The sequence below is a fragment of the Nasonia vitripennis genome, chromosome 1, assembly GCF_009193385.2.
Source record: "Nasonia vitripennis strain AsymCx chromosome 1, Nvit_psr_1.1, whole genome shotgun sequence".
In the NCBI taxonomy this organism is placed as follows: Eukaryota; Metazoa; Arthropoda; class Insecta; order Hymenoptera; family Pteromalidae; genus Nasonia; species Nasonia vitripennis.
In genome coordinates this window covers 19,366,339-19,392,644 of record NC_045757.1, presented here as the reverse complement: position 1 = coordinate 19,392,644, position 26,306 = coordinate 19,366,339, and the positions used below count along the sequence as shown (strand labels likewise).

The window sequence follows — 26,306 nt, the reverse complement described above, 5'->3', positions numbered from 1 at the left end:
AGTGTTTACTTCTTTGTGTCTAGCTCGACCGAGTTGAGTAGAAAGTTCGATCCTTCAATTAAAACGCTCATCGATTCACGCAGTTTGCTTAGTTAAAGATCGTTGAACGTAGAAGTAGGCCAGTTGACCGCGCGCAGCTCAAGGCACTTGACTGTGGAAAGCTCGTTACTTAATTATCTTCGCTGTCGGTTGGGCGAGGTTTTGTTGATAAATCCAGCGTTTCGGAAACAGAACGTCTTGAAATTTGGGAAATTTTTCCAACGGTGCTCTCCACCGTTCGATTATTTCTCATAAACCACAAGCACTACGAACAGTTCGAATCTCGCGCGGCCCGAGTCCTGCACGCAGCTCTCTCGCGCACCCGCAGAGGGAGCAGCGGATCCCACCAGCTGACTGCTGACTGCTGACAGCTCCCCGAGTCCCCGACTCCCCGCACGCACAGACCGACAGTCGACACCGCCAGCAGTATCGCGTGCGTATCGGCAGACACGCTCTCTCTCTCTCGCGAAAGGGAGAGAGCAGAGAGGGAGCCGCTCTCCGGGGCTGTCGGTCACAAGGTGTCGGTCGCGCAGGCAGGCAGGCGAGCAGTGCGGCTTCTGGGGGCGGCGAGGGCGGCTGGCTGTCTCTCTTCTCTCCTCCGTGTCATTGCAACGCGGACGGACGAACGGACGAAAGAGCTGTCCCCTTGACGACAGCTGCCGGTCGGCCCGCTGCTCGCGCACTCGCGTCCTTCCGAGACACCTCCGCGAGGAGCTCAGTGCGGGACTCGAGTCGCGTGTGCGTGCGCGGATCAATCGGCTTCGAGCAAGAGGGCAAGCGAGACGGGGAGGCGGCACACCAGCCACTCGGAGCAGTAGCAGCAGCGGACTCGCTCGAGAGGGGCCTCCTCGTGGCAGGTAGGCTGTGTTTTCTGATAGCTGCGGCCTGGAACACTCTCAACCGATATGTAGGCACTGCTGCTGCTGCTGCTGCTGTGCTCGATAGAGGCCTGTCGGTACCTAGTACGAGGCATGTGCGAGCGGATGCGTGCAGTGCCGGTGCGCGATATGCGCTGCTGAGGTGAGAGGAGGCTCGCGGTCGGTGCGAGCCGCTGCGGGATGGGCATATACTGCAACATTAGCAGTTCGTGGATGGATTGGCACAGCGCGCGAAGGCTCGTTCAAAAACGCGCCGTCGGGCTGCAGCCGTCCGCTACCGGAAGGACTCCGCTCGATCCTCTGATCGCCGCAGGCTAGATTTCGTCGCTCACCCCCGGTAAGAGGACACATCCGTGAGAACTCGAGCTACGGCTCCGGCGATGAATGGCCTTCCTCCCGGCAGTTCCAGTTTCAGTCCCTGCTGCTGTGGCTGGCAGCAGCGCACAAATAGCCGGCATTGTGGAGATTCCGGGGGCTGGCGAGGGAAAGAGAATTGCCAATGATCTCGAAGCCAGCAGTAGCGAGCAATTGCGTAAACGCGTTCGTAAGAAAAAAATATACATCAAAACTATGCTGATTTGCATGAAAATTGGATGAGGTATATTCTCTCTAGTCTATGCCGTTTACGCAATTAGATCCGATTACTCTAATCTGCTCAATCGAAAATACGATCCGTCTTGTTAGATCACGCTGAGGCCGCTGTCGCAACGCCGCCGGTAATAGAGATGCGGGCAATTGATTGTTGCGTGCTCGTAGCTTTTGGTATAATTGGTGTAAAACGACGTGCGTCGAGCACTTTGCATCCTAAGTCAGGGGGTAATGCGAAAATCTGTTTCTTATATCCTGCGGTTAACCGCAATTAATGGCCAGTTACTGTCAGCAGTAACGCCTGCAGTCCCCACCTCGTAAATTTCACGTTTAACCATTTGCCCACCACACTTGCTCGGACTCTTGAGATGAGTTTAGATCTCAGCTCGAAAAGCGCGGTGTGCAATCTCATCAAATTACTTTCAATGTTTATGCAAAATACTCGAACTCAGAGTATGTAAGAGATATGGTGCATTCGAAACGGTAGCTGTAGGAGCGATTCTTAATGGCGATGCTGATTGCTCCCGCCTTACAATGAAGTATCGTTGTAGGTATAAGAGACTTCAATTCCGTGACTGTAAACTTCGTTTCGAATCTTCTGATTTTCCAACTGCCAGTGAAACTTCATTCAAATACTTACATCCTGCAGCTGACGGCCGTGGTAAAACACGGGATAATTAAAAGGAACTTATTTATGCGTACAAAGGACAGAAGGTAATTTTTTAATAAAAAAAGTTTTTATTCCAGATACGCTTGTTAAAAATTTCGCTTATTTTCTGGTGCATAATATGCTACTCCATAATGAAAACAAGTTCCTTTAACATTTTTCCCCCCAGCCACGCCATGGTCTAGCAAGTATAGCGTTTATTATTTTTAAGAATCCACGAGATTCGTGCGACGGCGTCGCACAATGGAATAAGTGGATTATCCTATTTTTCAAAGCTCGTCTCGAAGCAACTTTCATTCCACAATCTCATTTTCCCGCCTTTGCAGAAAATCGCTGAAAAATAATTGAAAAGAATTCATTCCGAAGGATGACTTTTCAAAAGAGCACTTAGCGACTACACCGTTACCTGCAAAGTCGCTTCGATTGGAAAGCAACTCGCCGACGAATCGAACAATCGCGCGCGAGAGGCTGCAAATTGCGATCGACTCGTTCATTAATGCGAAGCCTCTATCGCCTCGTGCTCGTTTGCGCATCCGTGATTAGTTAATTGCGTACATCTGACTTGGTCATTTTTTAATTAAAAACTCGCCTCTCGAGCGTTTTTATACGATTGCGGCGATTTCTCGCGTGGCAGCGATCGATTATCGATGAACGCGGCGGCAGAGACTAAAAGAGTAGGGTTTATAATTTACCGATTGATTATACACTTCTTCTTTGACGATTGAAAATTGTAAGTTTCACGTGATATAAATTTCGAGTCGATGAAGGGCTTTTCTGTGTCGCAACATTTCAATTACCGACCGATGCATGTATAATACATCGACTACTGCAAGCACAACCTCGTTTAGAGCTTTAATTGAATGATGTGCGCGGCTATTTCTCCGATGTTCATCGAACGCGCTGTCTTTGCACGCCTGCGTTCATTTGAATTACTGTAGCGGTAATAGACCGGAGTGGATGCGAGGATATTTTTGTTTATGCCTGCTGACCGGATGTACAAGCGTTGATTGCCAATTAAACTTCCGCTGTATAGGTTTGCGCGAATAACGTTTTTTTTCTTTAATTTGTGGAAATACAGGTACAATATAATATATGCGCCAGATAAACGGTATACAAATTATGTATCGTTATAGATCGACTTTGTACGATCATTAATTCATGCAGATAAAAATGTCTTTGATTTGTAAAATTTATTCCGAATATAGTTTATATGATCCTATTCAGCAATCACCACAAAAACACGCGCAACGCAAACAGAAAGCTCTCTGCAGAAAAATCGAAGAAAAGCTGCAAGCCATATCTTGAAATTGCGCCAATCCAGCTTTCAATCTTCGAACACTCTCGAATCGATGCTCCGGCGTTATAATTGAATTTCGCTACTTGCGACATTCGCGCCAGCGCCGAATATTCCGGCGTATTCTATAGATTAGTATTTTAAACATTTTTGCGCCCCGTGATTTCACGCTGCGTTAAATAATCGAGTGAACCCGTCGCCGCGAAATTTTCGGTCATCTGGAAAAATACGCCATCGTCGTTATTTCGCTCGACTATTCGATGCTTCCTGAGGATGACACTGCGGCTTCTGACGTATCGGAAAAAATAGAACACGCGGACGAGCTGGGCGCGTTGTAAAATTAATCTACAATTTATACCCTACTCCATCTTCCATCGATGCAAAGCGCTGTGCGCCAACTTTAGTCAAGGCTGCTATTTTTCAAATCCTCAACCAATCATCGCTCTTACCCAAACATACCTCATCGATTAGCCAAACACTTCACGCCGGTCCTACACCTATACCATAAATCATGCACATCCCAAAACTTGTCTCTCCCCCCCCCCCCGAAAAAGAAAAAATCATTAATTCATCGTTCGGCACAGAAGCGATCGTTCATCCAAACTGAAAACGCTGTCCGGGGAAAAAAATCGAAGGAAGATCCAGCCTTATCCGCCCCTGTCACTCACAGATCCCCTCCCGAAACTTGGGAAAACCGCATCGGCGCGTATTGTGCACGACCATACAATATATAGGTATAGAACGTAATCCGATACACAACTCAGGGGTTGACTACAGCCACGAGCCGAAGCTTCGCTCTTTCTCTCGCTCTCTCGCATAGGTACTGGAGGCGTTGAAGAAGTCGAGCTCAGCTCGAGTGTGCGGCATATAGAAGGGAAAACGGCTGGTTGCAGCAGCAGCGCACGTGGAGCGACCGATCGATAATTGCTCGAAAGTAATATTCTTCGGCCTTTGCATGCACTCTCGCTCTTTGAGCGGCGAATTTTTTTTTTTCGTATTTTATCGCCGTGGGAGGGGACTGTTAACTCTGTGCTGATGCTGGGTCGATGTTGCTGCTGCTGGTGTGAGCGCTGTGTGAAAATTTTAATGGCGGAAAGAGAGGAACGCGTCGGAACAGAGGGAAATCGAGTGTGGCACGTGTGTGTGTGTACTTTTTTCGAATCGATTTTTTGCCGGGATTTGAATTTTTTCAAGGCTGCGCATGCATATCAGCCCGTGTGCGAGTGACGCTGACGCTTGCTTCGCGCGCATGACAGACTAATGTGCGTGATAAGGTTTCATTAAATGCAAGCTCTCAATCAAACTCTGTATAGTTCGTATACGCAGTCGTCGCATTTCTCCTGTTTCACGTGTGTATATTCTGGAAGTGAGATTTTCATCGGGTTCGTATCCTGTGATTATTGGCTCGAATATCTATGCATGTGTATGCAACACAAAGCTCTGCGCTGGAAAGTACAAAATGCTGCAGAGTGTATACTGCATTAGCAGCTAACTCTGTAATATGATATTAGGAAAGCGTAAGTTAATCACCACGTCGGCTCAAGGTAGCTGATGTTTACACGGTTTGCTGGGTTTTAATCTACTTAAATTCAAACTTGCATTTTGAGCTGTCAGCAACTTTTTTGGGTTCCTTAGGCCACCCAGAACTCGAAAAACCTTGGGTTCCCAAGATTAAAAAATACCTATTTTTTGCCGGGCAGTTGAAATTCTCTTATGGGAATTTAACACGGGGAACATTATCGAAAACAAGACACGATTCAACTTTACCCACTGAGTGTATTAAGGTGCAATTCAAAAATGTGTATTACTAGGATCGAAGTATCAGAAGAGAGCTTCAATTTGAGGGCTGGTGAGTTAAAAATGGTTGCCTAGGGGAAAAGTTGTCTAGGCTTAAAAATGACAAAAAATCACCAATTTCTCGATTTTTTACGAAAATCAGCGATTTTTATTTATTTATTTTTTTAATCCTCATATCTTTTGAGCCCAGCGGTCAATTTCGACCATCCGAGGCTCAAATTGTAGCTCTTTTCTTCTGCTTTCGCTTTCAAAAATCAGATTAAAATGTTTATGTTACCATCAGCTCTATATATATATATATATATATATATATATATATGGCAATGAAAAAGATAAAAAACAGCCATGTAATTGATGGGCATATATATAGCTGATCGTAAAATAAAAATTTTAATCTGATTTTTGAAAGCGAAAGCAGAAGAAAATTTCTGGATTTGCACATATATGCGTATCGAATGTTTATCTCAACATTATCAGGCGATGTGAGTTTTCGTTGAATTTATGCTGGCATAAAAGGAGGGTTGTTGTAATATAGTGACCATTGAACGATCGTCGACTTTAGCACCCGCTCCTCCTCCCTGACGATGTCTAATATCGTGCGTACAATCCAATTATGTAGCTACATAGAACCCACTGTTATTATAACCAACTACTATAGTTATAGTATAGCACGTTGACATTCAATCCAATTTCGCTGTCTATTGTTCAACAACCAATGTAACTTTAATCAGGACCATCGATTGCAGCTCATTTTGGTGCAGCGCATATTTAGTCCAGTGATTCAAAGAGGACTTTTAAAATCTTCAGTTTATCATTTCTTTACAATAATATTGTTTTTTATGATAGGTATCTTCACAAGTCATATGATGATGTAGAAATACTGTTATACTCCTACGTTTTATTACGTTTGCTTCAGCCTTTGGAATGTGTTTTCCGACACCTATAAAATGATACTATTGGGTTATTGTGTGACGTGTGCACATACTTCTCATTTGTAATTTCATCCCGTTGGACTTTGTTTTCGAGATATCAAATATTTTATGTACCGAATTCCCGCTTTTCAGCAAAAATGCACCCATTGGTAATTAGTATAATTATAGTCTCCATTTAGATTATAATAAATTAACAATAATGGTACAAAAATAACAGCAAACGAAATAACCGCTGCCAATACATTGGCACGTAGCTTCCTCCAACTAAATTTATAGTTCCAATAAATAAAATATTGTTTTAATATATCTATATATCTGCTTGCTAATGTATGAGGCGGTTTTTGATACATAATTTAATATAAGTTTTGGATGGTTCATTGTCCAAAAGTTTGCAGACCCCTCTTTTTTTTATTATAGAATATGAACACTGTCGTCAATTTTTTTTATTAGTTATTCATTAGATAGGTCGCTCGCGCAATTTTCGAGAAAACGAATTTACATTTTTACATTTTAGCTCTTTAGTTGAAAACCGCTCGACGAAATCGTTTAAAATTTCAGCAGCAGATAGCTTTTTTTGAAGCATTTTACTACATTGTTTTAGAGATATAAGGAATTGAAACCTTGATATCTTACGAACCATAGGGGTTTGAAAGCTGTACAATGAACTTAGCCAGAACACATAAAATATCTACTTTTTCCCGAAATCTCAAGTGCAATGAGGCCTTTTTGCGTCCGTAATCGGGGCACAAAAAAAAACTCATTTTTTTCAGTTTTCGATTTATTACTGAAAAAACAAGTTGTCAAATCACTTGAAAGTTAATGGGATATAGTTTGACACGCAACCCATCGACATAATTTTTTTCGCGAGGTTGCGACGTTTAGTTTCAGAGACTTGAATTTAAAAAAAAATCACCTTTTTCATTTTATCTGCCGAACAAAGCAGTCGATCCCGAGCACCAAACGAGGAAATGAAGGTAATTTTATTCTCTTTCAAATGCATTATAGCTGAATTGTTTGTAACAATGGGATGAAAACAATGGGGGAAAAAAACGCAAAATAGTGTTTTTCAAAAATCAAAAAATGGCCATAAAAAAATATAGTTGAGATAATAAAAAATAACTGTTTTTACCGAATTGAGAATCCAAAAATATATATGCATGTCAAATTTTATTGATATTGACGGAGTAGTTCCAGAAATATTACGGTATACATACACACACATATCCATACGGACATTGAACTTCTAACATACCAAAAAGTATTTTCTAGAAGTTTTGAAGAAACTCAAAATTTTACTATTACAAAGTTTCCTCTAGGAGGAAGCAAAAGCTAAAGTTAACACCTCATTGAAAAAAAAATGTATTAGTCGAGACTCATATTGAGCCCAATGGAATCGCTCAAAAACCACCCCGCTAAGAGACTTCTCTCTCTCTCTCTCTCTCTCTCTCTCTCTCTCTCTCTCTCTCTCTCTCTCTCTCAGCCCACAGCGGATTCTCCATTGGAAAATGAGAATTGCTTAGATAGCAGTTTCTGTGCCTTTCATCATTGTTACCCGAATAGAAGAGGACTTAATTACGCGGATTCGTACATACACAAGCGTTGGCAGTGTCAGGGCTTTCACAAAGCTCTTGAGTTACGTAAACTTCTGATGAACTTTACTTTGTCGTGGCACGAAAAGGAGTCGAGTGCCGTCGAATGAAAATCGTCGTATAAAACCACAGCACCTAGCTATAATGCTAGATAAATTTTTCCTCAACACCTGTTGGATTGGACTATTAAAATTTAAGAACCGATTAAAAAAAAAACTTTCAACGACGACAATTTCGGATTTTGTAATAGCTTACAAAGACACGCGAAATCCCACTCCAAAGTCAACGATTCAATCGCGCACAAATATTTACACGCAACAAATAAAGCGACAAGCGCGAAAAATCGATCCGCTTGTTATTCCTCGCATACCTTAAGCTTCCGAGGTCTAGAACGCTCGCTTCGCTGTGGCAACGTTGGCAAACTCGCGCTTCACGCACTTTATAACTCGATAAACGTATCGAGCACAGTGGGCCGGCTAGCTGCTTGCGAGCGCCAGCCGCCGCGCAATCGGATTAGGCCTTTTCGAGCCGCTGAATAGCGCCGCTTTATATGTGTCCATGTCCAGCGAAGCAGCAGAAGCCGAACTGTATTTGAGTTGTGTTGAATTTACTTTTTGTTTAAATCGCGAGCGATTTTTCGCCCCCTGAGTAAGTTTTCGCTTACGCTTTGTATAGAAATGAACCTGATGCTATGATGCTTTTATTGTGTGGTTTTGTATACCGGTGGTGAGGCTTCAGTTAGAGAGTCAGCTGATGAGTGTATTAGCAGCTTTCATTCATTTCCCATTTGCAACGTGTGTCTATTTAACATTGAAGCATAAAGCATTATTAGCACATACAGCTGCTCTCGAATTTAATTCCAAATTTCCTCGATTTGCCGTGTCTTCTATTTAGTTAGTAGCCGATGTAACATCGCTCATGTCTATCGCATTAGATGATAATATTAACTCGAAAACTCCCAAACTCCAAACTGGTTTGTAATCAGCGAAATCACTTCACATACGCTTGCACACACGCGTAACTTTGAAGAAATCGCAGCACACACGTAAAGCTCGCTCGCAAAGCCGCGTAAAAGCTCGCAACAGTTGAATGCGCTCTTAAAGCGTTATATAACTACTCTCTCGCGTTGTGCGCTTCGGCGCTTTCTCTCAAAGAGCGCAACAGACGACTGCACAGTCCGCGATGGCGTTAGAGGGCGGCGCCCTCCCTGCACATAACACGTTGTATAACAAGATCCGCGAGGGAGTTTCCCGCGAGCGACGCCGCTGAAATGAATCATCGATGCGACGTAGCGAAAGGGAAATTTGAATAACCGCGCGTTATATATGTGTGCGTGTGTGTGTGTGTGTGTGTGTGCGTATACATATACATATATACATATATATATATAGTCCGCGCGATCGATCTGGCCGCCGCAACACGCGGGACTCGTCCGACCGCATCCGTGGCTTTACTACTGATGCCGCCGAGAACTTCAAAGACGCCGTCGCAGGATCCGTCTTTCCTTATCCTAGCGCGCTGAGTACCTAATTTGAAAGACTCTCCGAGCGAATAAAGAGTTCGAGTTCTCTTCGCTCGTAAAGCTGTATGTGTGTGTATACCTATATAGCATTGTAAATGTGCTTGCGAACTATTTCGAGGTCAATTTCTCCGAGACGACGCGTTTCTTGGCTTGCGCATTTGCCTTTGACTTTTTGAATCACGAGTCGTTCGAATACCGCGCTGGGAGTAGCTTTTATTACGTTACTGTCAGTCCTACCCTAAAAATAAAATTATAATCAGAATGATCATGTTTTATCTTAGAACGCGCGTGGCGGAGAACGACCTTGAACTTTAAGATGAATATTTAATTTCAGTATAGTCTAATATAAGGTTCCTATATTATTAAAACTTTAGGGCCGTATACATCTTCAGGAAATTCGAATTAACCTTGATAATCTTTTTTCTGGTCGCAATATAAAATATGTATGTAATAGCGTATACTGAATCGGTATGTATTTTGCTATAGCAAAGAGTATAAATTTTAACAAGTAATCGAAATCCTGATAGATATGCGTATTAGAGGATATTCAATCTTCTCTAAGGCTATTTTTATCAGCTCATATCTGAACTTCATCAGAAATATAGAAAATTGCATTTTAAATTATTTTCTCCGATGATGAATATCCTCGTATTTGTAAACCTAATTAGGCCCAAATAGGTTAAATACATTCGAAGAATGGTTAGCATCGTGGCGCTTTGTACCCGGTGCAAGCACCCATATAAATCCACTAATACTTCCCTCGAGCGCTTTCACACCCCTTGATTAACTAGTATAGACTCCGCTTTCAGTAATCGTTGGTTGGACAGTAAATTAAAATAACGAGGCTGTTTATACAAACACCCTCTGCGACCATTACGAGTGACTGTTATTTTGTTGTGATTATACAAAACCCGTTTAAAATTTAGTAGTAAAAATGTAGACTCTGAGGTGCTTAATTTTACAAGCTGTGATGCACACATCCTGCACTCTTGATATCGCTCGCGTCCGTCGCAAAAGTAGAGACGTATCTAAATGTACCAGAATTTTCTGACGCGTATACATGCGCAAACACTTCATAACGACTGACTCGCAACATCTTACCTGACTTGACGACTCCCTTCGTCGTGTATAACCAGTTTACAGAACGTCTTTGAGGCAAGCGTGATAACGTATTCCTGAAAAGCATTTAATTTTCATCGACCCACTGCGAAGAAACTTCTGTAAAAGCTCGCAGCCTCCTTAGAAATAATTTCAGCATTACTCGCACGCATCGAATAACAACCGACACAACTATTACGTGTTTCAGCATGGAGTGCCCCGAGGCGCTGGAACGTGGCCGGAACTTTCGACTGCTCAGCGCTGACGAATTACCTCAACTCCTGGACTTCCTCGCCACTTATCTGCCCGAATCTCTCAAGGTAAGAAGCTATACTGCTATATACATGGCGTACACTCGGGCTCTTTCGGATTTTTCCCCGCAACTGCTCTCGCGTACAATTAAGCACAGCTGCCTCGACGCCCGCGCGCTGCAGGCAGGAAACAAAAAGCAGCACTTTTCATTAATTACTTCAGGGGCTGGCTAATTCCCTTGCGAATTGCTCGGCTGTAAATCCCGCGGAGAGGAGTTTCGACGATTGCGACGGTGGAATCAAGTTTCGGAGGTTCGTCTCTTGTCAGACGTCAGCTTATGAAACAGCGATTATGATTTCTGGGAAAAATAATAATACACGTATAGCGTTTCTCGGAAACTCGGAAACTCGGAAGTAAGTTTCGCAGCCAAGTTCAAGTTCGCCCGCGATGACGAGCGCATGACATAGCAATTTCTCGTTTATATCGCCGCGAGCAACGCGTCGCGAACATCATATATATTGAAGCTTTTCGAAATCAATACACATTCCGTCAGTTTAATGCATATAGCGGACACGTGTAGTTTATATTCGTCTTGTCAAATCCTTAAAGCAGGATTGATGGATCGGCTGCGGGCGGAAGTGGGTCAAATAATAACAATTCAAATATCCAGCATCGAAAAAGCCCGCCGGTATTATAACTTCCTCTATATTATATTCGCTCGGTACTTTTTCCGGTTTTACGAGACGAGATTAAAATTTCTCTCTATACACGCATGTCGCGCGCGTCACGCATGATTAATAATTTATGGGCGAAAGCTTCGTCGTAAATTTTCAAACTTTGTGTAATCATCTTTTTTTCTGCGTGTGTGGGAAAAGTACTTGCTTTTGTACGTGTGAGAGACTCGGGTCGCGCACGACTGATGGATACGCAAAACGTGCGGAAACGGTGAAGCTCCTCGGCGAGCTCGTGATAAGCTCTTCTCACGAGAAATATGCAGGCTTGTTATTCTGTAATCTGCAGAACGTAAATACAAAATAGATGAGTCTCGCACGAGAATTTCAAAACGCGTTGTGTCACCATGGATGATGTGCGATAATCACACGCGTGTCGTCCGACCAATCGTCGGTATTACTACTCGTCACACTATTTGAAAAATTGATCCATCAACCGTACGATAACGAACCAGCATCGGTAATCCAACGCAAATGAAGTATTTTCCATCATTATTATACGCGAGGTGAATAGATTATTTTTCCAGTCATCGCAGTTACGGTATAACATAACCCTGCGAGATTGAGCTAATCCAAAGCAAGTTAAACAAATTCGAGGTGCACATAGGCATGCTTTATACGCCTGTTTAACTTTGCGACCGCGATTCTCGTCAAAACAGTTGTCGTAAAAGCTCGAGCTATCGCCGATCTCGAAATAACTTTTCTCTCTCTCTCTCTCTCTCTCTCTCTCTCTCTCTCTACATCGCCGCATCGACGTATTAGCAGGCGTAGTTGGAAAATTACACCGGGCGCCGCGGCTCTCGGCAATCTTAACTCAAGCCCGCGCCACCTCCCTGCGATAAAGTCTCCGAGGCACGCAAGCTCCGCAAGCGCTATATATGTATACGAGCCCCCGGCGACGGGGTCTCGAAAGAATTAATTATTCGCGTAGCAGCTGTCGATAAAGTAAGCGACTCTATACTGCTCTGTCTGCGTCTTCGAAATTTATGCGGGTCAAGTCTCGTGCGCCGAATGAGAGCTTCGCTGCGTGTTCGCCGGGGGAGGTCTGGACGAATTTCGGGAGTTTGCCATGGGAGGTGCGCCTTATTCGAGCAAACATCGATGTATAGGTGTAGCTGGATTTCACCGGAGTTGATTAATTCGTTAGCGTTAGAACGAAGAATGTGAACTTTTCTCGATATTTTCAAGTGAAATCCTAAGTCTAATGCACACATCACTCGGTACATAACTGCATATCACGATACCCGTCAATTACACTGCACTGCACACGTCGCATATATTTCAAAGTTCAAGGCCTAATTCATTGCGTCTTCTTCTCGTACACGGATTCCGATAATTGCAGCGGGTTCTTATGCAGCCGAAAACATTCGACAAACGGGAAAGACGCGTACGCGAAGAATCCGCTTCATTATAAGCCCCTGCCGTAAACCGACTGCACGTATATGCGCTCCGGCATACATATTAATGTTCGACTCGCTCCGACGAGCTATACGGATACGTATGAGGCGTATACGTGGGTCTCTCGAGTAAATACCAGGTGTATTCCTCGCTCGCGAACGGGTGAGGGCGATATGACGGTTTTAACGAGATCTATTAAAATCCGAAATGCATAGACGCTTCCCGTACCGCATGTTCCGCACTTATATAATTGCGCGAATAAACGGCAAAATAGGCGAAAAAATATCGAGAGCCTTTGTTGAAGTTGAACCGACGAGTTTATTTCGTCGGGCTCTGTTATACCTATCTACTCGCCGTGACAGAGAAAGAAATATAAGGAAGAAAGGACCATCGCTGAAATTTAATAAAACCTTGCAACGAATTTCCCCTCTCTCGCATGAGAAACATTCATTTCCGGGCGTGATTGCAGCGAAACTCAAAAATGTTCATCACCTCATAACAAGGATGCGCCCCATCTTTTGTAGCGATCGCGCGCCAGTAAGCAGAAACCGCCAGCTTTTACCGCGTTCGTAAACGATTTTCATCGCGAGATAGCGCAATAAAGTCGTATCGGCGGCAACTGCGGAAAAAAGCTCCCGAAAGCAATCAAAAGAAGCGACGCGGCATTGAAAACATCTCATCAACTTTTCAATCCGACGACGCGTGCGACGCAAATTATATAGGTATCTCTCTCTCTCTCTCTCTCTCTCTCTCTCTCTCTCTCACTCTCTCCCAATGCGAATGAAAAAAAAGAGAGGGTCGAGGAGCGGCGCATCAGCTTCCTTATAGCATTGCGGCACTTTTGACTTCGCGCGCGCGGCGCTATGCGGCTTGCGATCCTGAAGTTCGCGGGCTCCCGCGCGCGCCGCAGGCTCGGGGTCAAGGCTGCCGGCGGGAGCGTGTACACATGCAGCTGGTGCATTAGCGTCGCGCGCGAGCTTCCTTTTGCCACGCCGCTTTTCTTCCGCGTGTAAGCTCTCGTGTGTGTGTGTGTGTGTGCGCGTGTGGGGGTGGGGGGGGGGGGGCGATACCGCGACGCCGCCGCCGCCGCCGCCGCCGCGCCGCAGTGGGGAATGGAACTGAGAGTGTTATAATTTAACGAGGTGAGAGGACGAAAATTCTGCGGTGCGGATTGATCTTTTTTTCGTTTGGATTTTGACAGTTTTTATTTTCGAGCCGTACGGTGGCAATAGGCACCGGAAATTCAACAACAAAATAAAATAAATTCGAAACACGGTCGAACTAAGAAACACTAATTTTTCTCCTTTACATCAAACAAAATCGACCAAAAAATGACGAAAAACAGCTCAACTCACCCCCCGAACGAAATCCTCTCGCTCGTATAGCACATAGCCGGCAAAAAAAGGAGCATCAGCCTCACGAGAAGTGCTCGTTTCCGCGGTACGCAACGCACGACGCAAAGTCCAACGACTTCCGGAGATGGCTTCCGGCTTCTGATGCATCAGAAGCAAAGCTCACAAGAAAGCTCTGCCGCTGCACATCCGCGACGACCTTGACCCTCGCGTCGCTGCGCGAATTCGCGAAGCCGTAATCTCGCAATGTGCCGCCGCCGCCGCGGGCTACATGCCATACTCGCAGCTGCTAATAACGTGTGTTCCGGCTTGCGTGCACCGCACGCCTCTCATTATGCAATTATTATTATCGTGACGTTCGCGAAGCTCTGCGTTTTTTTTCTTGCGTCTTCGCGAGGGCGAAATTGGTCAGTTGTTCTTTTTTCTAATCGAGGAACGTGCGCGCAGCTACGCTATACGTCTAGGTGCATGCGGGTTTTTTACGTAGGACAAGGTGAACGGCGATTTAAAGCGCGCACCACCGCTCTCTACTGCCTCTGTGACGACATCAAGGCTGCGCTGCAGCACACAGCGCGAGAGAGATGTTGGCGCTGATCTAGCGACGTGTATACTTTATGGATTCCGAAATTCACGGCTGACCTTTGCCCGACTTTGTCCGTGTCATTGAGAAGTTCGCGAAACAATCGTGTTCCTTTTCCCTCCTTCTGCAGCGCACCGCCACCACCTCTGTGAGCTTTCTAAAAGGCTGAATATAAAGTCTGACTAGTATGCGCATGATCTCGAATTTTGCGTAGAGTTGTATTTTGGAAATTTTACTAGTTTGGTTTACCGAGGCGAATTATAAGATGAGATGTTCAATTCGTAATTAGCTTCGGAAGCGTATTAAAATTACCTGTGATGATCATAATAATGGACTGATTTGTCCTATGATACATGATTCGCGGAGGAATGTGGGATTATTGTTGAAAAATAGCTTCTCTTAATTTAATTTAACTTAATTTTGTTCGCGTTCATATCATGGCCCAATTTAATGAGCTTACATGACGTATTTATGCTTCTCCGCGAACGATAAAACAGATGACCGGGGTAACAGTATTCCGAAAGTAATAAAGGGGACGATTACGCGAGGGTGGATATAAATTCCTGAGTTTTATAGGCTACAGATAACTACGCAAATGAAAACTCATATTTCGATCCTAAAGGAGAATGACAAGGAAAGTTGCATCCAAAAACTCACAGAAAGCCAACGCAGAAAAGGAAAATCTCCACAACGAGGTTTCTCCGGAATAGAATGATTGGAACCCGCTCCTCAGAGAGTATAGCGGTCGTCGCCTCGTTTCTCTCGCACTTGCCTATACATGCAAAAACATGCGGAATGGAAAACTCCGAAAATAGGCCAATCTCCCCTCCGCCCTCTCTCTATGCGCCGTCTAACCTTCGCTCTCCTACACCCGCACTCACTCACACACACACACACACACACACACACACACTGCAGGTGTGGCGGCGAAGAAAAATCCCGTATCTATCCCTCCAATATACGCGCGTCTTCGTATCCGCGGTGCATACTCTGCACTTACACAGCAGTCTTTTCTCTTTCCTGTTGCAGTTTCACCAGACCCTGCTGACCTACATCCGCAACAAAGTGTGGGAGTTTCACTTTTACGTGGCTAATGACTGGCCGGAAGTTCCTGTGTGCCTACATTTCCCAGGGATGACACTCTCGGTAAGTATGAACAAGCCGAGAGGCTGCGCCGTCGATAATGATTGATCCGGGAATTAAGTATTGTGATGCATAAGTTATAAGGTCTCGAGGTGAGCTTTTAGAGCGCGGTGGGATAACGACACTCGGCGAAGTATCCGAGCTTTTCGTTATCGCTGTTTTGTTTAGTAGTTATATATTTGAGAAAAATTCATCTTTCCTCGTCGTATTATCCCTGCACTTTTCACTTTCGCGCGCGTTATTAGAACGTTTATTTATAGTTACAGTAAAGCTCGCTCAAGCTCTTACGTTCCGGGCGTTTAGTTTTCTCAGCGCGAAACTTCCCGAGAGAAAAGGTTCGCTGTAAATTTCAAAAAAGAGCTGGCACCTTGAAAGTCTCGACGATACTTTCATAAGCTTCGCGCGGGAAACAAAGTTTGCGCGTAACAAATTACTATGAAAAATAGATCACACAGCTGCACTGCAAAAACCGTTCCGTATTTAATTAATATAACGGAAACACCAGCCGAAGCGGGATTGAATCTCAGTTTTTCTCGCTCTCTAATGCAAATTCATTTTTTCCCTTCCTCGTTGTATAACTTGAAAGGCTTCCGCAGCCCACACGGCTCGTAGAATTTCCCCCGTACACGCTAATTAAATTCAGAACGAACAATCGGAGTTCTCGTATTCTTTATTAAGGAATATAGGGTCGCGCGTTTTTTACGAACCAGCCGCGCACGTGTATAATATCCAGCCCTGAAACGTAACGTTTTCAAGTCGGCTTCAATTAAATGCGCATTCGTCGCCATCCCCGCGCAAAATTGAATAGCTTTGGAATTCGCCGGTGTGGAATAGAAAATGCGTTTACATGACTAATTAGAAATTTAATCAAGTGGCGCGGTAGCGCCACGAAGGCGAGTTTGAGAGGCGGACGAAGCCGCGGCGCCCGTGACACTATTTACTTCTATATTGGTGTTGGAATTTTTCATGATACAGACAAAAATGCTTATTGTTACTGTTCGTAAGATTTTTTGGCTGATTAGTATGTTTTCTGATCTAAACTATGATTTCCAACAAAAATATTAGTGAAAAGGCTGCATATTTTTATAATATGTGAGTGTATAATCCACAAGTGCTAAAATTACGTTTTTCTTCTTCAGCCCGAAATGTGAAAGGACCGTTAAGTTAGCCGCAAGAAGTGTTAGGACCGTGAAGTTGGCCGCAAAGCTATATACACATGAGAATTGCTTTCTCAAGAAAATATAATAATATATTACGATATTTTGAATTAAGGGGTTGCCAGTGCATACTCTGCGTTTCGGAGCTGTAACAGTAACTACCTAGCTCGCCAGGCTAGCCGATGACGAGGTCTAGGTGGTGCGCTCCGTGATTTTTTGTGTCTAGGTGTAAAAATCATTCGAGGAAGGTGTCTAGAGGTACACCGTGGTTTTTGGTGTCTAGGTGTAGAAATAATTCGAGGGTGGTGTATATCAGAACAATCAGTGATTTCATGTTAGTGATAAAAATGTTACCAAAAAGCTGTGGTCGAAAGGTGCTAAAGATGCTTATATTTTGTTTTTACTACGTTGAATATGAAATACTCAAAAAAATTTACTAAAAAGGATTGAAATCTCTAAGAAAAATTAACTTTTAAAAAAGTAAAAGTTTAGGCGAGTTTGATATATTCGCAACAAAATTACAGATAGAAAAGAACTGAGATCAATCAAACAAAGTCAAGTTTATTATATTTAATCGTAATGAAGCAAGGAACAACTCTCAAGATAATTACTACGTAACTTGCCATGCCCGTTTCATTTTGTTTATTGGTGAACAACTAAATTTTCTTTTAATATATATTAGAACGTCATACAAACACTATAAGTACAATGAAACGGGCACGGCGCAAGTGACGTAGTAATTACCTTGAGTTATTCTTTGCTTCATTACGATTAAATATAATAAACTTGACTTTGTTTGATTCATCTCAGTTCTTTTCTATCTGTAATTTTGTTGCGGAATATATCAAACTCGCCTAACCTTTTACTTTTTTAAGAGTTAGCATTACGAGCTTCGTTATCCAACGTCCATTCGGAGATTAAGTTATTCCATGTTTCAGTGGGCAGAAACGTATATAGGTATCGATTGTCATTTAACTTTTTTAATCTTCCTCGCCGATATAAAAGGTCAGGGACACGAAAGAAAGCATTTTTTGTTCTTTCTTTCTAAAAGCTCCTATCTGCGCTATACGCCAAGTTCGCGCCTATATATATAGTGCAGTCGCCCAGTGACTCCGCTTTCAATCCATCCCTGATATTCGCTATTGGCCGAAAAACCCTGCCGAATTTCCCGTGTTGCGCATAGGAGAGAATGCTTTAAAACGTCGACACTTGTTTACATGCGAACTTTAAACTCCACAAACGGAAACTCCGAACAAGTTATTTGAGAATCATAAATAATATCCCGGAACAAATATTGACCTCTTTCTCTGCTGCAGTAGCGAAAGGGAAACGAAAAGTCCACATACGTTTGAAAAGGTTCGATAAATTCGCTTGTATAGGTAGGTGTGCAAAAAAAAAGGAACGCTGCGAAAATTTGAGAATCGACTGGCTCTTACACGGAGTACTAAAGCCAAAGGCTAGAAATAATGGAGAAGAAGAAGCTCGTTGAAAATTAGGAGAAAGGCGACTTCCTTGAGGCAAATTGCCAATTCCCGGAACGGCGCATAGCACAGCCGCAGAGAAAGAAAGAGAGAGAGAGAGAGAGAGAGAGAGAGAGAGAGAGAGAGAGAGAGAGAGAGAGAGAGAGAGAGAGACAGACAGAGAAAAGCTCGCCGCGAGAGATCCGACTTATCCGCGCTCCCGTCCTTCACGAGGGCCACTTTTCTCTCTTTCTGTCCGCGCGAGCCGCCTGATCGATGGCTAGCATTCCGCCTACGAAATCGAAAGAGCCGAATCGTGTCCCGTATGAGCTCTGTGTGCAAAAAGTTTATTTTTTCGAAAAGACCTTCTTTTTGCGAGTTTAGGGCGCTCGCGATAGCTTTTAAAAGCTTCGGCCAACCCCGGGATATCGGCTGGTTAAGCTTTGGGGAGCTATTTGGGCTTGTTTATAAAGCTGTCAGTGTAGAGCGCTCGCGCGTGTTTAGCTCGATTTTGGCGCAGTGGATCAGCGGACGAAAAAGAGGAGCTCAGCACACACGCTGTGTGTGTGTGTGTGTGTGTATATTTTTAATTGCGTAATACGCTGGAAGGACTACTGCTTTGAAAATAAATTTGAATTATTTTTGCTCGTTGGATATTTTTCATAGAGTTCAAGGTCGAATAGCGCAACTGCATGAATTCTAGCCCTAATTTTCGTAATTTTTGAGAGCTCAAGCGTGAATTCGCATCATCCCTCTCTCGTGTTAACTTTTATTTGCGGGACGAGTAAAAAGTTTCTGTACAACATAGAGTGTATACCTACATATGAGCGAAAAGAGAGAGAAAGAGTTGAATAAAAAAGCTTCCATTTCTTCCGGACAAATATATTTATACGAGCTTTTCTCATAAAACGTAAAAACTCTTTTACACTCTACTGGACTTTTTACATCATGTTCTTTTCACATTATTCAACTTGATTAAAACGATGATCTATGTTAAAAACAAAAAAAAAAAGCCAAAGTGAATATCGCAGAAACAAACATCGTCGTTCGGCACCGCCATTTATAACCCGCTCGCATATGCAAGTTAGCTTTATTAGTTCGCATATGCAAAGTGTAGTATCTAGTATGTGCACACGGGCGGGGCAACAATTTGATCCGACAGTTGCGAAATTTACTCGCCGAGAAAAATTCAGTGGCCTGCGGTTTCGCCTCGCCGGAATCTAGACGGGCTAGTCGTCTATGTCAGTTGGCTTAAATTCGCAGTGGGCAGTGTCTAACTCAGCTTCTATGGTCACGATGAAATGCTCAAGATTCGAGAAATTCCCAGGTGATCCGACTTTGAATTTCTTGATGAATATTCTTCGTTAGGTTGCTAGTTGGAGCGTCAGTTTTGACTGTTTAAGTTGGTAATCAGCTTTATTCTGAAATTTTATTTGTAACCGTATTGTAGGCAAAGAAGGGATTTTAACTTTCTGCAAAGATAACTTAGTCAGCAGAAAGGAGCTTGTTAGACTGTTATAATATGTCTTAGCACTAGGAAGGATAATTAACATTTCTAATTAGTAAACTGTACTACTGAAGGGCCGCGCGATGATTTCAGAAGAAACAATCGGCCGAAGCTGAAATACTAACTCATATACACAATGAATAACATCCGCATAGGAGCGAATCAATGATTCGATAAAGTTTTAACCCCTACCAATCCGTTCGTTTCCCCTAAAATCAATAAAAACCGAACGCTTCCCTAGAAAAATACCGAATCGCAAAGTCACACATCACAACGAAAGAACCGCGAAGAGTCGCGCGAGTGAATTCTCCAGAGCAGCTACTCTGCTAATGGTTAAATCATTTTGAAGATAATTCCGACTGGCTGTACAGCATTATACACCGCACCCGTATAATAAATGATATACGGCAAACCGCACGTGTGCAGTACCTCCGTCGATTCGCAGGTTCCGGACTCGGTATAGAGGAAGGAGTAGACATAGTTGGCCCACATCTCTAAGCGAAGCGAGCTCCTTGGCACCTCCTCTCTGCGGCTTGTGTACACGTACCCCCATGTGTTTTTACGCGAAACGCACTCTCGGTTTCTTCGCCGCGTGCAGTTTCACCTTCGACTTTTGTTTCATCTATCCTCCTTGCGCTGCCTTGGCTTTTAATCGTTCCCGCCGCTTGTTTGTTCAGGCTGCAGTAAGCTTCGTCCTTTTTTTCAGTCGAGTCTTGATTTGCCGTGGCCTTGGTCCGTGGACCTCGTTATCCGCGGATTTAGCGTTTGGGATTTGCGGAGAGTTTTTGCGCGCGACGCGCCTGACGAGACCAGGAACTCGTGGCTTTTACCTTGGCTGCTTGTTAATTCATGGCTCGCTTATTCCTCTTTATGTGCTGTGTGTGCGTGTGTGTGTGTGTATGTGAATTTTTAGCGTTAATTGCCAGGAGCTTTTTCTCCGAGAGGGCTTGCTTGAGTGGATTAAAAATGACTTAGTAGAACGTAGGTACTTGATTAGTTTACTTGGTTGGAAGGGCGATTTTGAGATGAGATTTATGACTCTACGCTGTCTGCGGGTTGGATCGTTGTATTATTCCGCGTTGAAATCAAGCCAAATATATGAGTTGCGCACTAAATCAAAGAAAAGAATTCCTGCCGATAAAGGATGAAATTTACCGATCAATCAACTGTATAAAGCGAAACAACTCTATAAAGTAAAAATAAATTGGATCGGATTTATAATTGAAACGACGCGCTACATACGCTTCTGCTATGCTCTTATTTTCAAAAAAAGCAATTACTTTTAAATTGTTCAGTTCAGAAAAGTGAGCAACAAAAAGTCACTAGAGTTAAGTGAAAAATACTGTACACGCTGTAAGACCGTATGTGGTCCGATGTAGTCCTCTGCATTATTTGATTAATTTTAACGCATTTTCCTTGCTTTAGCCCACAGATAAAAGGGTCATATTTTCTTCATTTTAATGGATGGCCCACATAAAGCTCCATACATAGGATAAAGTGAGATAAGAACGTTGATACGTATTATCTATGAAGATGGATACCCTCGGGGATATGCTTCACTCGTATAGCAGAGATGCAATTTTTATTACATATTCTTCCATATGCCAAAACTGCCTTTGTCGGGCCTGTCGTTAGGACCGCTCACGTTATTGTCGGCATGAACTTGTCTCATAATATATAAATTGAATTTGATGTGTTCGATTTACGTTTATCGATATCTTTAAGTGACGCTATAGTTATATCGACAAGTCTTTCATTAATGAACTCTGCCCGATCATTCTATGAATCAGGTTCCACTCGGCCGAGTATCCTTAATCAAGTTGCTCCAAAGTTTTCATCCCCCTTTCTTTCGCCAAGTACCGCGTTCTCTCTCTCTCTCTCGAAAGCTCTGCTTTGCTCATGCATTCTCGCTTCAAACAACCGTTAACTTGCCTACGAAACTTGACGTAACTTATATATCAATACTCTGGAATTGTTCACTTACCTCACAATTGCGATATTCAAAACCTTATTGACGCATATACACGCATCAGCTGATGTCGTGGGTGTTGTTTTTCACGTTAGAAAATCAATGCTGTCTTAATTATCCCCGAGATTCTGAGGGAAATTTTGAATAAATGTTGAATAAATGTCGAATAAATGAGAAGTTTTGCTTTGTTGTCGGACTGGCGTATAAATTAAATGCGTAAGTTTTCGATTGGCGTTAATTATAACGAGGGTGGCCTTACTCTATTATAGTATAGCGAATTTTACTGTGGATGTCGTTCTGCAGATGCGAAATTGTCGACGGAGTGTTTCCTATGTACGAAAAGTTTAATAATGCCTACACGAGTAATATGTCAGAGCTTCTGTGCGTGGGCGCTATACAAAGTAGAATTACACGGATTAGGTCGGACACGTGTTCGGCGCAGTACGCGCGCGTCGCTAATGCATTTTCTCGCTTGCATTATAACGAATGTTCACTATAAAAAATAATACATACGAATGCCTCGCGCAAAGACGATTCGAGCAAATGGCATCGAGAAGACGGGGAGAATCAAGGTCAGCGATCGTCGCAGGTGACTCGGCGTCACGGTGCTGGTAGGCGGTTGTCCTTCCTGCAAACACTTGAAATATCTGCTGTACCGCGAGCCGAGCAAAGCTATATCCACTTTAGCCGCCTGAGCCGGAATCTCGATTCTAGCGCGCGCGCGGAAAGCCAATATGGCCCTCGCCTCTTGGTCTCTCTTTCTCTCTCAGTCTATGCTATTGCAACTCGTGTCCAAGTGGGGGGAGGTCGCCCGGCAAAATCCAGACGAGGATATTGCTATTGACTTTCCTGTCGGCCGTTATTATACCGTCTTCGCGTTATAAGATCTCGTCGAGGCGCTCGGGCTTTGTTGCTATACATAATATAGAATACCCTCTTTTTTTCTCTTGGCCGAGGGAATCTCGCATAGCTAAACGAATTTTTTAGGTGGATCGGGAGCCGCCGGAGGAGTTTAGTTTTACGGGTTTTTGAATGTGCGCTCCTGATGACAGGTTTATCATCGGCGTAACGCGAGAGCTTTATGGCGCACTTGCAGCGACGAGGAAAGTAGGTTGCGGATTTAATCCTGCTACGCTCGAGAGGTTCGACGACAATTCGATGGCGCTGTAAGTGTGCTCATTTTGCGAAGCATTTTTCAACTCGCCGAGATGTGTATGCTCGAATTGGATTTTCATTTTATGCGAAAAAATTGTTTTCTCTTTTTTTTCTGTAGCTACCTTTACATTACACTCGGGTGTACAGTACGATGGTCTTAGCGAACATTTTTCACTTCCTCACTGTCTTCCGTGCTTGAAAGAATTTAGAAAAAAACTCAAATTTACTGTTCGAAATACTTAAGATCGTTTTAATTATGTAAAAGTTTCAAGTGATTGCGATGGATTTCCTTTTACGGAGACATAACGATATCGATCATCTCTACTCCCAATGGGATATTATATATATTTAGCCCATGCCCTCAACTTCGTTCGGCAAGTAACTTTTAAAGGAGTTTTCACGAAATTAAAAAGTTCCAATATTAAAATGGACGGCCGCCCTGCTGCTATAATTTCGTCGTCGAGTGGAAAACACCTGTTTTACGAGGACGTTTTAATTTTTGCATTGGTTTAGCATAATTTACATTAAAAAAACATATGCCAACGCAATTTATACCATAACGATGACGTTCCAGAGATTTCGCCGACGTCGCGCCTCGAAAAGCTCAACAGAAATTTGTCGCTGTTGCAGTGCCACGGTCTGCTGTACGAGAGCGTGGGTGCGTTCTGCCCGAACGACCGCCTGGAGTGCCTGCGGCTGCTGCGCGAGGAGGACGTGCTGATCAACTGGAACAAGCCGCTCTACATCAACTTCGTCCACTCGGAGATCGCGGACGAGCTGTCGCGACTGTACGCGGGCCAGGGCAGCGTCGAGCGGGTTCTCGGCGACGTCTGGGCCTGCGACGAGCCCGAGAAGACGGAGCAGAGCGACGAGGAGGGCACCGGCGACATCGAAGTCCAGGTAGCGGCATCGCATTCCCCTCTGACCGCGCGCGCGCCAGCATCGAAACGACGTCTCTTGATTCTCCGCAGGTGCTGCCACTGAGGGCCGAGCACGCGGAGGGCATCCACGAGCTGTACCCAGCCAACGACATGGAGTGTCACGAGCTCTTCCTTCGCCTTATCAAGAACCTCTCGGCCGCCGGGGTGTTCGCGAACGGCAGCCTGGCTGCCTGGATGGTCCAGTCCTACTACGGCGCCATGTTCTCCATGCAGACCAAGCCGGAGTTCCGGAGGAAAGGCTACGGCACCAAGCTGGCGAGGTATGGAACGCGCTCGCTCGACTTGTCCGCGGCGATTGTCGTGCTGCCGTGCACTACATGCGCGTCTCTCCCCGCAGGTTCCTGACGAAGAGGGTCGCGGAGAACGGCTACAAGCCGTTCGTGGTGATACGGCCGGAGAACGAGGCGAGCCAGGCGCTGTACAAAAAGCTCGGCTTCCGAAAGCTCTACACGATCGTGCGCATGACCTTCGTGCCGGACTGCTGGCGGGAGCCCGAGGACGAGGAGGAGGCGAACGCGATACTCAGGGACAACCTCGTGAACGCGGTCCGCCAGCTGAACATCCAGCAGAACGTGCTCGAGGCCCTGCAGGCCAACGCCGAAGCCAAGCAGGACAAGAGCCGCGAGGAGGAGGAGGAGGAGGAGGACGAGGACAGCGAGGACGTCTACACGCGCGTCGAGGAGGTACTCGAGCCCATCGACGAGCGGCCCGAGGAGGGCATCAAGTACAACAACGACGAGGCGTCGCTTGCCGCCGACGGCAACTAGGCCACAGCTGCTCTACTCGGCCGAGACATCCTCGTCGTCCTCGGGTTTGAGGTTTGAATCGCGCGCGCACGCGAAAAGCTCGGCTCCCGCGCTTTTTTTTAAAAGAACTCTCTAGTGTGTACGTGTAGAAAGCGCGTGGATATTTTTACCGACCCAGCTTGGATTATATATATATATATATATATATATATATATATATATATATATATATTGTATACATTAAACGTGAACCGTGTGAGGCATAACTTGACTTTTCGCGCGTTATTTTTGAATAATGCTGTAACGAAGGCGCGAGAACATTCCAGCAGTTGTGAAACTCGCATAGACTGCGTATATGAGAGATTTACCGCGTATTAGGGAACGAGATAAAATAATGGTAATATATATATATATATATATATATAAATATGTTCGCACGCGGAACCCGGCTATTCGCGCGCCGCGTTCGAGCCTCAAACTATTCGCATAAAATTCCGCGCGTCTCACTCGAAGAATCATGTTCATGCAGCGTCTCGCTCGCGCGCATCGGGCTCTCTCTCTCTCTCTCTCTCTCTCTCTCTCTCTCTCTCTCTCTCTATACATATACACTCACACATCAGCCCGGGTGGATAAAAATGCGGGCGAGAGCTGCGGGACGTACGAAAACTTCGGCGTCCGCGAGATCGTCGTTAAATAGTGACGCTTGAAAACTCCGCTTGTTCATATACGTATAAATATACACATACTCGGTACACCGGCAACAACTCGTAGAACTTTATTACGTATGATCTTATTGCGCGGAGTTCAGAGAGGCTGTATTTGTGGGAGGTTATTATTGAGCTTTCGTTTGCTTCCCCTACCCCTGCGTGTATAATCGCTGACATGGTACAATGAAAACTTGAAACTCGGAGATAAATTTTTGACTATATTGCCTTCGCTTGTTTCGGCTGATCTATTATTGTATACATTATGCATCATATATATATATATATATATATATATATATATATATATATATATATATATATATATATATATATATATATATATATATATATATATATATATATATATATATATATATATATATATATATATGCGCGCGCGACCTTTGATGTTGGAGGATTTTGAGAAAGAGATCGGAGGTTCGTATATCGTTCGTTGTGTTCATATTTTCGGCCGGTGCGTGCGTCGTTTGAAATGTACTTATACATATGTTGTTTGTTGTGAGCAAGGAATCGAAAAAAGAGAAAAATGAATATAGCCGCATTGTACTATGTCAAGCAGAGTGTATTTGCGAGGCTCGCCGTGGTCTGTTTCAAAAGCCTTTGTCCTCGATACGTATATTTTTCGTGTACGACTTTATAAAGTATAGACGAGTGTCGAACGCCGATATAAATATTTTCAACAAAAACAGCCTATATTTTTCAGTCGTTTTAACGATAAACTGCACAAAAATAAACAATTCTGCACACGATCCGCTTATGGCTTTTTGCCGCGCTTGTTCGTCT

The 26,306-nt window shown here is 44.1% G+C and overlaps 1 protein-coding gene across 3 annotated transcripts; it reads left to right on the top strand.

The window, feature by feature from the left end:
• Positions 1-431: 431 nt before the first annotated feature.
• Positions 432-25,783, top strand: LOC100114973. 3 transcript variants are annotated; one of them, XM_001599769.6, is made up of 6 exons: positions 432-896; positions 10,613-10,724; positions 15,747-15,863; positions 23,739-24,008; positions 24,080-24,309; positions 24,387-25,783. In XM_001599769.6, the coding sequence occupies exons 2-6, from the start codon at positions 10,614-10,616 to the stop codon at positions 24,814-24,816; spliced, it is 1,158 nt and encodes a 385-aa protein (XP_001599819.1). In that variant the 5' UTR covers positions 432-896; position 10,613; the 3' UTR covers positions 24,817-25,783. The 3 variants fall into 3 exon arrangements, with proteins under 3 accessions (XP_001599819.1, XP_008217481.1, XP_031787670.1); XM_008219259.4 differs by lacking the exon at positions 432-896 and adding an exon at positions 930-1,254; XM_031931810.1 differs by lacking the exon at positions 432-896 and adding an exon at positions 1,283-1,457.
• Positions 25,784-26,306: the final 523 nt, after the last annotated feature.

What these genes read in the sequence shown, in the direction of transcription:
- LOC100114973 (XM_031931810.1), top strand. Translation starts at nt 1,417, where the DNA reads ATGATCTCGAAGCCAGCAGTAGCGAGCAATTGCGTAAACGC. An exon ending in TCCCAGGGATGACACTCTCG is followed by an intron (nt 15,864 to 23,738) that starts GTAAGTATGAAC and finishes TCGCTGTTGCAG; the next exon opens with TGCCACGGTCTGCTGTACGA. An exon ending in CCGGCGACATCGAAGTCCAG is followed by an intron (nt 24,009 to 24,079) that starts GTAGCGGCATCG and finishes GATTCTCCGCAG; the next exon opens with GTGCTGCCACTGAGGGCCGA.